Here is a 13,369-nt window from a genome sequence, read left to right as displayed (position 1 = left end):
ATGAGACAGGGTGCTCAGGGCTGGTGCACTGGGATAACCCTGAGGGATGGGATGTGGAGGGAGGGTCAGGATGGGGAACACATGCACACCCATGGCTGATTCATGTGACTGTATGGCAAAAACCACCACAATATTGTAAAATAATTAGCCTCCAATTAAAATAAATAAAAGGAAAAAAAGAGTTCTAAAACTAATAAGCAGTTTTCCTCTCAGAACATTTCAGAGGTCTTGGATCACGATAGTTTCTTTCTATCATGTTAACACCATCATACCAGAATGACATTGCTAGATTCGTTTTATTGACGGGGAATCTGAAGTTCAGAGAACATAAGAAATATTGCCTGGACAATGTAATTCATGACTTAACACAGAAAAGCCTTGAATTCAGGCTTCTCTGGCTCCAAAATCTGTATCATTTTATTTTGATTCTATGATGTCCTAGAAGGCAAAAAGCATGCTCCTTCGAAATGTGTCTGATAGCTTGCTAGAATCAATCTACAAATTAGTTTTGGGGGTGGTCTAAATAATTTTGTCTCAGATGATACAGTAATCTCCTTGGCACTGAGGAGAAATTAAAAGGAAAAAGTAATACAGCAGGAATTGTAACTGAAGTTTCCTAATTGCTCTCTAGATGGCAAGTATTACAAACAAAAATTAACCAAATGACAGGAAAAGAAAAATCAAAGAACAAATTTTATTGGAACTGTTTAAATCAGGTGTTTTCTTTTAAAATTTTGGCTTTTCTCTTTGAAGTGCTGATACAGAGATAGAAAGACTGAATTTTAGAAATATTTAGATAATTACATATTTTTCATGTTACAAGCAGCATCAGTTCTGTTACTGTCTTCAAACAGGTATGAAGGTGATTATAAATAATTGAAATAGTCAATACATGTTCATTGACCTCCTGAATTTTTATGTTTCAGGAAACGAAGAAACACTGATCGTGACTCCAGTAAATGAGAGTATCCCCCTGGAGTTCATCCTCTTAGGCTTCTCAGATCGACCATGGCTAGAGTTTCCACTCTTTGTGGTCTTCTTCATTTCTTACATGGTGACTATCTTTGGGAATCTGACCATTATTCTAGTGTCACGCCTGGACTCCAGACTCCAGACTCCCATGTATTTCTTTCTTACCAATCTGTCACTCCTAGATCTTTGCTATACCACAAGTACAGTTCCACAGTTGCTGGTAAATCTGCACAGCGCCAGGAAGGTAATTAGTTATGCTGGCTGTGTGGCCCAGCTGTTCATATTTCTGGCTTTGGGGGCCACCGAATGTGTTCTGCTGCCCGTCATGTCCTTTGATAGGTTTGTAGCTATTTGTCGGCCTCTCCATTACTCAGTCATCATGCACCAAAGGCGCTGCCTCCAGCTGGCAGCTGCATCCTGGATTACTGGTTTCAGCAACGCAATGTGGTTGTCTGTCCTGACTCTCCAACTGCCACTCTGTGGCCCCTTTGTACTAGATCACTTTCTCTGTGAAGTCCCTGCTCTGCTCAAATTGTCATGTGTTGACACCACAGCAAATGAGGCTGAACTCTTCTTTCTAAGTATGCTATTCCATCTAGTACCCTTTACACTTATTGCTATATCATATGCTTTTATTGCCCGAGCAGTGTTGAGGATCCAATCTGCTGAAGGCAGACAAAAAGCACTTGGAACTTGTGGCTCCCATCTACTTGTGGTGTCACTTTTTTATGGTACAGCCATCTCCATGTACCTGCAACCACCTTCACCCAGCTCCAAGGACCGGGGAAAGATGGTTTCCCTCTTTTATGGAATTGTTGCACCCATGCTGAATCCCCTGATATATACACTTAGAAACAAAGAGGTAAAGGAGGCCTTCAAAAGGTTAGTGGTAAGAGTCTTCTCAATCAGGAAATAAATATTAAAAAGAAAAAATAGGCCCCAAATGGAATCAGTTATACCAAGTCCGTGTAAATGTACAGAGACTTGAATACCTAACATAATTGCCATCTCAATCCACCAAGAATGTAACTTTTACTCAGACAACCTGGAATTATCTGGTTAGCACTAAGGGCAACCTTGTCCGAAACAATGCATTTTTTGCTAATAATTCCCTTTGGGTTTTGGGTGTTTCTTGTTGTCATTTTGCCCCTTTCATGCCTTAAAAATTTTTTTCTTTCTACAGCTAGGCAGAGGCATTTTTTATTTGCTCGGTGGGATGCTACCTGATTCATGAATCATTCACTAAAGCCAACTAGATCTTTAAAATTCATTTGATTGAATTTTGTTATTTAACATGAGGAATATACTGATAAGCTTTGTAAATGTTTAGTGTTTATGCAGCTTACTAACTTCTCTTCAACTTGTCCTTTTTTCGTCATTCCTCAGAGAACTATTTTGATTGTGAAGTGAAAGTCACTCAGTCATGTCCAACTCTTTGCAACCACATACACTATTAGAGTCCATGGAATTCTGTAGGCCAGAATACTGGAGTAGGTAGCCTTTCCCTTCTCCAGGGGATCTTCCCAACCCAGGGATTGAACCCAGGATCTTCCCAACCCAGAAATTGAACCAGGTCTCTCGCATTGCAGGCAGATTCTTTACCAGCTGAGCCACAACTATTTTGATTACCTCCCACAAATAAAAGTTTATTGATGGGAAGTTACATTAGTCTTTTGTTGCCTAAACCTATTTATTGGACAACTATCCAGAATTAGTCTTCCAGTTCACCAGAAACTGCATAATCTCAATATTTTCAACTTTATTTTTATGTTTGTATAAGTTGGTGTAACTTAGACATGACTGATGTGACTTAGCAGCAGCAGCAGACCTTTCTAAGCATATGACAAAAGCAAGCAATCATTTCTCTGGTAATACCATATGCACACACACACCTTTTTTTATATAATTAGAAGAAATTTACCAAAACCCTGAAATATAACAACTTTAAATTTGGATATGAAGTTCACAACCCCAGTTTAAAGTTTTCAATACCACACTCATGTCAACATAATATTAAAAACCACAATGATTTATATTCTAGATTAAAACTAGATGGATGCTATTCCATCTAGTACCCTTTACACTTATTGCTATATCATATGCAATAAGATTTTCCATTCTCTGTGCTTAGTCAGAGTCATGTCTGACTCTGTGACCCTATGGACTGCAGTCTGCCAGGCTCCTTTGCCCATGGGGATTCTCCAGGCAAGAACACTGGAGTGTGTTGCCATGCCCTCCTGTAGGACATCCCTTCCCAACCCAGGGATCAAACCCAGGTCTCCCACATCAGAGGAGGATTCTTTACCATCTGAGCCACCAGGGAAGTCCTTCCATTCTCTACTCTCATGTTTTCCTCCTCATTAGAAACATTCTTTTTTATTTCCTTCATAGATCAAATCCTAGGCATTCATTAATTTTCCTTCCTTGAAATATTTTTCATATTCTCCCTATTTATTAATATTTTCAGTATTCTCATAAACTCCAAAACACAGCCTAGAGATTAAAATAGCACATCTTTAATGATTTCCAATGATTTTTTGTTTCATACACATGTTTCTTTCACAATAGCTTCTTTGCATTTTAGTCTTCTTGAGGGAACATAGTCTGTACCATAAGTATTGGATTACCACACTGTACATCTTACCATATCACCTTTCAGTTCAGTTCAGTTCAGTTTGGTTCAGGTGCTCAGTCCAGATTTTCAAGCTGGTTTTAGAAAAGGCAGAGGAACCAGAGGTCAAATTGCCAACATCTGCTGGATCATCAAAAAAGCAAGAGAGGTCCAGAAAAACATCTATTTCTGCTTTATTGACTATGCCAAAGCCTTTGACTGTGTGGGTCACAATAAACTGTGGAAAATTCTGAAAGAGATGGGTATACCAGACTACCTGACCTGCCTCTTGAGAAATTTGTATGCAGGTCAGGAAGCAACAGTTAGAACTGGACATGGAACAACAGACTGGTTCCAAGTAGGAAAAGGAGGATGTCAAGGCTGTATATTGTCACCCTGCTTATTTAACTTCTATGCAGAGTATATCATGAGAAACACTTGGCTGGAAGAAGCACAAGCTGGAATCAAGATTGCTGGGAGAAATATCAATAACCTGAGATATGCAGATGACACCACCCTTATGGCAGAAAGTGAAGAGGGATTAAAAAGCCTCTTAATGAAAGTGAAAGAGGAGAGCAAAAAAGTTGGCTTAAAGCTCAACATTCAGAAAACGAATATCATGGCATCTGGTCCCATCATTTCACGGCAAATAGATGGGGAAACAGTGGAAACAATGTCAGAGTTTATTTTGGGGGGCTCCAAAATCACTGCAGATGGTGATTGCAGCCATGAAATTAAAAGACACTTACTCCTTTGAAGGAAAGTTATGACCAACCTAGACAGTATATTGAAAAACAGAGATATTACTTTGCCAACAAAGGTCCATCTAGTCAAGGCTATGGTTTTTCCAGTGGTCATGTATGGATGTGAGAGTTGGACTGTGAAGAAAGCTGAGTGCCGAAGAATTGATGCTTTTGAACTGTGGTGTTGGAGAAGACTCTTGAGAGTCCCTTGGACTGCAAGGAGATCCAACCAGTCCATCCTAAGACCAGTCCTGGGTATTCTTTGGAAGGACTGACGCTGAAGCTGAAACTCCAATACTTGGGCCACCTCGTTCGAAGAGTTGACTCATTGGAAAAGACCCTGATGCTCAGAGGGATTGGGGGCAGGAGGAGAAGGGGACGACAGAGGATGAGATGGCTGATGGGATCACCGACTTGATGGATATGAGTTTGAGTGAACTCTGGGAGTTGGTGATGGACAGGGAGGTCTGGCGTGTTGTGATTCATGGGGTCGCAAAGAGTCAGATATCAACTTCATCAAAGTATTGAGGGTTACATGTGCTTACATATCAGTTGGTTCTTTGGATTATTGAGTGATTCATTCACATTATAGGTATTTAATTGTGCTTCTATCTCTTTTTCTCCCATGTTTTCTCCTATAATACATTACACATTTAGAAAATACAATTAAAACATACATTTATTATGTTTCTCCTTAAAACATCACAGTATTATCATGTACTTTTGCCATAGAATAATGCAAATATGAGAAATAAATTGGATATATTAAGTTCTAATTTCCATTCTCTTTCTTATGAGGAATAAGTATCATTAAATGAGTAAATGGAAGCAAAATGCTAATAGATTACATTGTATACATAAGAGTACTTTCCTCATTGAAGGTAAATTCACTGCTAAAGGTTCAAATAACTAATTTATCAAATATCCAGATGCAAATGTGCATTTCAGCATCAAAGTCAGTGAAATTTGATGAATTCTGAGAATATAGAAGAAAAATAAAATTGAAATAGCTTTTACTTTTTCTTAATGAAGGATTAATTGATTCAGCAATTTCATATGTTAGGTTTGATTTTATACTGGTAGAAAATGATCTACAGGCAAAGTCTATAACTAAGTTATTTTTAGTTACTTTGTGATTATTAAAAATATAACAAATATATTCATTTAGAATAAGGTCTAATTTTACTAATTGTAAATGTAAGCTAATTTTGTTTATTTATTTGCAATTCTGAGAACTTTATTTTCCTAATCCAAGTAATTTTTTTTGCCTACAATGCAGGAAAACCGAGTTCAATCCTTGGGTTTGGAAGTTCCCTGGAGGAGGGCATGGCAACCCATTCCAGTATTCCTGCCTAGAGAATTTCAATGGATAGAGGAGCCTGGCAGGCTGCAGTCCATGAGGTCGCAGAGTCGGACAGGACTTAGCAACTAAGCACAGCAGCACATTCTGAATGTTGCTTTCTTTAAATTGTAGTGATGAATATATAATGTTATATTTGTGATTTTAACCATATTTGAGTGTACAGTTCAGGGGCATTAAACACAATCATATTTTGTGCAACCTTCACCACCATCCATCTCCAGAATATTTTTCATTTTTCTAAACTAAAACTCTGTGCCTATTAAACAATAAATACCTATTTTCCCTTCAAACCTCCATTCTACTTTTTGTCTCTATGATTTTGATTACTCTAGGTGCCTAATAGAAGTGGAATTATAAAGTATTTGTGTATTTTTGTGACTGACATTTCATTTAGCATAATGTCTTCAAGATCCATCTATCTTGTAGCATGTAAGGAATCCCTTCCTTTTTAAAAACTGAATATCATTTAGTTGTATGAATATACCACATTTTGTTTGGTCATTCATCTTTCAAAAGAGACTTGTTTGCTTTCACCTTTTGGCTGTTGTGAATAATACTGCCTTGAACATGGGTGTACAAATATCTGTTTGAGACCCCACTTTCAGTGGGGTATACTTCTAGAAGTAGAATTAATGGATCATATGGAAATTCTACTTTTAAATTTTGAAGAACTGCTTGCTGGATCATGTGGAAATTCTATCTTTAATTTTTTGAAGAACTGCTTTACTGATTTCCATAGTGACTGCACCATTTTACATTCCATCAGCAGTGTACAAAGGTTCTAATTTTTCTACATGCTCACCTACATATCTCATTTTTATAGAGATGTCAGATTGATATAGTATAGAAATGTTTTGAATATAAATATAATCTTTCCTGCAGTCTAAAATTTGAGAAGGTTTTTCATGATATACTTTTATAACATTAGGAAAATTATAATAGAGTTCTATTTGTTCATGTCTAATTTAAGTTGGTTAATAGAACAACATTCCTTAAGAAGAGAAGTTTATTATAATAGGATATAAATATTAATTCTGTTAATATACAGTTATAAATAACCTGAGAAGAAGGCAAAGAAGGCAGCCTTATTAGGTTCATAGATGACACAATGGGAAAGAAATTGCACATGATATAGGAGACATATATTTAAATTTAAATATAAATCTAATTATAAGAGTAATCAAGAATGTTAAATCTACAGGATGAGATGGAACATTGATACAAAAGCCTTTACTGCATGTTATTAAAACATTCAACAGGATAGTAGAAATTATAGTTCTAGACGTGATTTCCCTAAGAATACAATTGAGGACATATATTCATTGTATCAAACATAAATAAATGAATTCAGTTCAATCCTTATAATAAATATGTGTACGTGCTCAGTCATGTCTGACTGTTTGTGACCCCATGGACTGGAGCCCGTCAGGCTTCTCTGTCCATGAGATTTTTCTGGCAAAAATGCTGGAGTGGGTTGCCATTTCCTTCTTCAGGGGATCTTCCCCACCCCTCGATGGAACTGGTATCTCCTGTGTCTCCTGCATTATAGGCCGATTCTTTATCCGTGAGCCACTGGGGAAGTATCATAAGTATATCTATCCTTATAATCAGGCTTCCCTGGTGGCTCGGGGCAAAGAATCTGCCTGCAAAGCTGTCAGGGATCAAACCTGGGTCGGGAAGATCCCCTAGAGAAGGAAATGGCAGCCCACTCCAGTATTCATGAGTAGGAAATCCCGTGGACAGAGGAGCCGGGTGGCCTGCAGTCCATGGGGTGGCAGTGTTGGAGGTGACTTAGTGACTAAACAATAACATCCTTATAATTCTGTCTAAGGAGTTTTTGTAACAAAATTATATGCATGATAACCATTTCCACTGAGGATCAGAGGAACAGAATGAGGAATAGAAATGTGCAACCACATGGAATTCTCCAGGCTAGAATACTGGAGTGGGTAGTCTTTCCCTTCTCCAGGGGATCTTCCCAACCCAGGGATTGAACCTAGGTCTCCCACATTGCAGGCAGATTCTTTACCAGCTGAGCCACAAGGGAAGCCCAACAGAAATGGCAGATACATTTAAACATATGGGAAAATGTCACGTGGACGAGTTAGACTTGATTTGTATATTTGTTCTTTGATTTTTATCAAAGAACTGTAGCCTGCTCTTAGAGTTATCAAATACTAATTTATTTTTCTTTCTGCAGACATGCAAAGATAAGCTCAATGCCTTTAAAACAGAGACATCTCCAAAATTTATATCATTCCTGGCATTTAGCTAAAAGTCTAGGAACTCCATGTAACTGGGCAGCAATCTCTCTATACGGATCCTCTTGGTCTAGAGATATACAATGAAAGACATCTTCTTCTTGCTCCCTCCCCCTTCAACGTACACTTAAAATTTATTGATGGAAATAGTCAAGTGAAGAAAGTGTAATAAGGAAGATAAAGTGACAAGTTTGGTCAAATGCTTTTGGTAGGAGAGATAAGATCAAGCTTGAAATTCAGCATTGTATTTGGCAAACTGGAGGCAATTTGTGACACGAACAAAAGCTGTTTTTGTATAGTGGTGGAGTCAAATTCCAGACTAGTCTAGGTTAAAAAAGAATAGAAGAAATAGAATTACTTTATTTCCTTTATAAAGAACTAACAATTTTATTTTTTGGCTGCACTGCATGGCATGTGGGATCTTCCCTGACCAGGAATAGAATCTGTGGCCCCTGCAGTGGAAGGGAGTCTTAACCACCCGACTGCCAGGGAAGTTCAAAAGAATTTACTTCTGAGAAATTTTTCTGTGAAGGAGAATGATTACTAGAAACACACCTGGTGGGGTAGTGAGGCCCGGAAAGGTTTGAAGTTTTTTGTTTTGCTTTGTTTGTTCATTTAAGATGTTAGAATTAATGGTATATTTGTTTTCTCCTGGGAAGGATGAAATAAGAGAATTTGATGACATAATAGAAATATGGGTAAATTTCTGGAGTTACACCCTTGAATAGGTGAGGTAGAACAGAGTATAAAGAACAAATGAAAGGACTAGCTCTGTTAAGTAAAAAGTTAGTAAACAAAAACATCAGTTAAATAGAATCTGGACATCAGAAGAGGGAGCACTCACACCTTCCCACACTTTGCATTGTTAGCAGAGCCCAGTAGAAGAAGAAAGATTCCTCTTGTTTACCGGCAAAGACTCAGCTAATGAAAAGCCATGAACTCTTTTTATCCACCACCCTAATTTCCTTTTCCTCTCTAGAGTATTAGCTTTCCCATGCTGTATGGGGACTTGAACGTGGGTTGGTAGACTAGCAGACCCTGAACTGCAATTTTCCATTGATTTCAAATAAATCCAACTTTGTTGGAGAAATATCTAGCAGTCCATTTGCTTCAGGAAAATATCTTGTTGACCCAAACAGGGACCAGGAAAGATTCTGAAGGTTCCAGGACTGGTGGATAAAAAGATGAGGTATGCACAGTTAAGATCATTGTCACTCCCTGCTTTTTTCAGGGACCCCAGAGTTTGAAGTTATATCTTTCTTCTGGATTTGAAATTGGCCTTTCTTTTTATTCCTTTCTTTCTTTCTTTTTTCCTCTCTCTTTCTTGTTTGAAGCTTTTAGGCTATAATTGGGATCTATTTAAAGATTTTGTCTTTTTGGTTAAGGCCCTGTTCCTCATGCAAGTACTCTTTTGGCACTTTGGCCTGATTTGGGGATCAGACCTCTTCACTGACACTGGCTAGCCTTCAGCCCAGTCATTCAAGGACAGGGACTGCTTCTCCTGAAGCCAGCTAGCTTTCAACGCATTCCTTCAGGAATAGGGGTTGTTTCTCTGAAATGGTGCTGTGTTTTTCAGCCTTTCACCTATTCTTTTTTTTTTTTTTTGACCACTCATCATGTGAGATCAGAATCTTAACCACTGGACTTCCAGGGAAGTCCCCCACTTATCCTTTGGGGGCCGGGGTGGGGGGGGTGGGGTGGGAAAGCCTTATCCATGGTTCCTCTGGAACTCAGCTGCATTCTTAATTCTGGCTGTGATTGGCTTGCAAGCTGTTTGAATTGAGCCATTTGTGCTGTAAGCTGTTTAAGTTGTTTGAAAATTATTCTCCACTCTAGAGGAAATGAGATCCCAGTTAAGTTTCTTGAAAGCACACCTCCTACAGGCACTCAACAACACAGAGACAACTTTACACATGGACATCACCAGATGGTCAGCACTGAAATCAGATTGAATATAATCAAAGATTATATTGCAGCCAAAGATGGAGAAGCTCTCTACAGTCAGCAAAAACAAGACTGGGAGCTGACTGTGGCTCAGATCATGAACTCCTTATTGCCAAATTCTGACTTAAATTGAAGAAAGTAGGGAAAATCACTAGACCATTTAGGTATGACCTAAATCAAATCCCTTATGATTATACAGTGGAAGTGGCAAATAGATTCAAGGGATTAGATCAGATAGAGTGCCTGAATAACTATGGACAGAGGTTCATGACATTGTACAGGAGACAGGGATCAAGACCATCCCCAAGAAAAAGAAATGCAAAAAGGCAAAATGGTTGTCTGAGAAGGCCTTACAAATAGCTGAGAAGAGAAGAGATGTTAAAGGTAAAGAAGAAAAGGAAAGATATACCCATCTGAATGCAGAGTTCCAAAGAATAGCAAGGAGAGATAAGAAAGCCTTCCTCAGCGATCAGTGCAAAGAAATAGAGGAAAACAATAGGATGGAAAAGACTAGAGATCTCTTCAAGAAAATTAGAGATACCAAGGGAATATTTCATGCAAAGACATGCACAATAAAGGACAGAAACGGTATGGACCTAACACAAGCAGAAGATATTAAGAAAGGGTGGCAAGAATACACAGAAGGACTATACAAAAAAGATCTTCATGATCCAGATAACCATGATGGTGTGATCACTCACCTAGAGCCAGACATCCTGAAATGCAAAATCTAGTAGGCTTGAGGAAGCATCACTATGAACAAAGCTAGTGGAGATGATGGAATTCCAGTTGAGCTATGTCAAATCCTAAAAGATGATGTGTGAAAGTGCTGCATTCAATATGCCAGCAAATTGGAAAATTCAGCAGAGGTCACAGGACTGGAAAAGGTTAGTTTTCATTCCAATCCTAAAGAAAGGCAATGCCAAAGAATGTTCAAACTACCGCACAATTGCACTCGTCTCACATGCTAGCAAAATAATGCTCAAAATTTCCCAAGCCAGGCTTCAACAGTATGTGAACTAAGAACTTCCAGATATTCAAGCTGGATTTAGAAAAGGCAGAATAACCAGAAATCAAATTGCCAACATCTGTTAGATTATCAAAAAAGCAAGAGAGTTCCAGAAATCCATCTATTTCTGCTTTATTGACTATACCAAAGCCTTTGACTGTGTGGATCACCACAAACTGTGGAAAATTCTTCAAGAGATGGGAATACCAGACCACCCTACCTACCTCCTGAGAAATCTGTATGCAGGTCAAGAAACAACAGTTAGAACTGGATATGGAACAACAGACTGGTTCCAAATTGGGAAAAGAGTACATCAAGGCTGTATATTGTCACCCTGCTTATTTAACTTTTATGCAGAGTACATTACACAAAATGCTGGGCTGGATGAAGCACAAGCTGGAATCAAGATTTCTGGGAAATATATCAATAACCTCAGATATGCAGGTGACACTACCCTTATGGCAGAAAGCGAAGAATAACTGAAGAGCCTCTTGATGAAAGTGAAAGAGGAAAATGAAAATGAAGTGAAGTGAAAATCACTCAGTTGTGTCCGCTCTTTGTGACCCCATGAACTATACAGTCCATGGAATTCTCCAGGCCAGAATACTGGAGCGGGTAGCTTTTCTCTTCTCCAGGGGATCTTCCCAACCCAGGGATCGAACCCAGGACTCCCGCATTGAAGATGGATTCTTAAAAGCTGGCTTAAAACTCAACATTCAAAAAACTAATATCATGGGATCCGGTCCCATCACTTTATGGCAAACAGATGGAGAAACAAAGGAAACAGTGAGAAACTTTATTTTCTTGGGCTCCAAAATCACTGCAGCTGGTGACTGTAGCCATGAAATTAAAAGACACCTGCTCCTTGGAAGAAAAGCTATGACAAATCTGGGCAGCATTTAAAAAGCAGAGACAATGCTTTGCTGACAAAGGTCTGTCTAGTCAAGGCTATGATTTTTCCAGTAGTCATGCATGGATATGAGAGTTGGATTATAAAGGAAGCTGAGTGCCAAAGAACTGATGCTTTTGAACTGTGATGTTGGAGAAGACTCTTGAGAGTCCCTTGGACTACAAGGCGATCCAACCAGTCAATCCAAAAGGAAATCAGTCCTGCATATTCATGGGAAGGGCTGATGCTGAAGCTGAAACTCCAGTACTTTGGCCACCTTATTCAAAGAACTGACACATTGGAAAAGACACTGATGCTGGGAAAGATTGAAGGTGGGAGGAGAAGGGAGTGACAGAGGATGAGATGGTTGGATGGCATCACCAACTCAATGGATTTGAGTTTGATCAAGCTCTGGGAGTTGGTAATGGACAGGAAAGTCTGGCATGCCTCAGTCCATGGGGTCACAGAGTCAGACAAGACTGAGTGACTGAACTGAATGGAACAGTCACTCTGACCTAACTGTGGTCTTTCCTTCTGCACATTTGTAACTAAACAGACAGACATGACCAAAGGCAATTTGGAATATCAATGGTCATTATGCGGGACTTTTGAAATCCCTAAACTTAGTTTCCTCCAAACTGAATTGGCTACGATACCACAGTAAATTTCCAGAACTGAATGGAATAGTTATTTTAATTGATATATTGAGGCTTCCCTCAAATCTGTAGTCTAAAATTGCCTCTTTGCAAAATAGGATTTTAAAATTAACGAAGGCAAAGAAATTATTAAGGAAAAGTAAAATGGCTAAGGTAGGCTCAGGCTCTCTTTGCTTGGCTTCTTTGTCTCAGGCTCCACTTCTGGCATCATTATCTTCCTTCCCTTCTACGATACCTGTGCCTTCATTATATCCTCAAGTCCCCTACAGTAATTCTCTCACCAAAACTTCCCCTTTTTTCTGAAACTCTCTCCACTCCCCTTTCCTCTGAATTATCAGAACCTGTCCCTTTAAACATAAGCCTTCTGAGGATCCAGAAGCTAAACAGTTTCCTATATTTCCAGGACTAAAGCTCAACTTTGAGCTGACGTCAAGGATTTTTCCAAAGAAACCAAATATTCTCACAGATTTGCTGAGGAATTTAATAAAGTCGTTCAAATCTATCTATCTGAGTTCTCTGATTTAGTATCAGCTAGTTTTTATGCAGTGAAGGCCAGGCCCAGCATTGAATGAAAACTCACTAATTGGGAAAATTCCAAAAGGTTTCTAGAATTACAACTGGGAGACCAGTCCACTAAATTATACACTCAGGCTTGGGCAAATGCTAGGCAGCTTCATCAAATGATTGGCTTTTTCAATTTTGTTGATGGGAGCAGGCTTGCACACAAAAATCTGATGAACCTGGTTATGAGTATTACAATGGACTTCATATTGTTTTTAATGAAAATTCCGATATTCCTTCAGATGTTTATTCTGCTCAGGTAGCTCTTAACTCTATGTTTATTAATAGGCTGAATTGGGACTTTCCCGTCTTTTCAAAAGGGGACCAGGATAGAATAAGAAACTATGTCCAATCCAGATT

At 38.7% G+C, this 13,369-nt stretch overlaps 1 protein-coding gene across 1 annotated transcript; it reads left to right on the top strand.

The window, feature by feature from the left end:
* The first annotated feature begins 892 nt into the window (after window positions 1–892).
* LOC120860734 (olfactory receptor 2B6) lies at window positions 893–1,973 on the top strand. The gene has a single exon (XM_040236477.1). The coding sequence runs from the start codon at window positions 893–895 to the stop codon at window positions 1,886–1,888; it is 996 nt and encodes a 331-aa protein (XP_040092411.1). The 3' UTR covers window positions 1,889–1,973.
* The last annotated feature ends 11,396 nt before the right edge of the window (window positions 1,974–13,369 follow it).

The sequence above is a fragment of the Oryx dammah genome, unplaced genomic scaffold, assembly GCF_014754425.2.
Source record: "Oryx dammah isolate SB20612 unplaced genomic scaffold, SCBI_Odam_1.1 HiC_scaffold_11166, whole genome shotgun sequence".
NCBI classification, from domain to species: domain Eukaryota; kingdom Metazoa; phylum Chordata; class Mammalia; order Artiodactyla; family Bovidae; genus Oryx; species Oryx dammah.
The sequence above is the reverse complement of the archived record's forward strand: the minus strand, read 5'-3'. Positions and strand labels throughout refer to the sequence as shown.

What these genes read in the sequence shown, in the direction of transcription:
- LOC120860734 (XM_040236477.1), top strand. Translation starts at nt 893, where the DNA reads ATGTTCATTGACCTCCTGAATTTTTATGTTTCAGGAAACGAAGAAACA.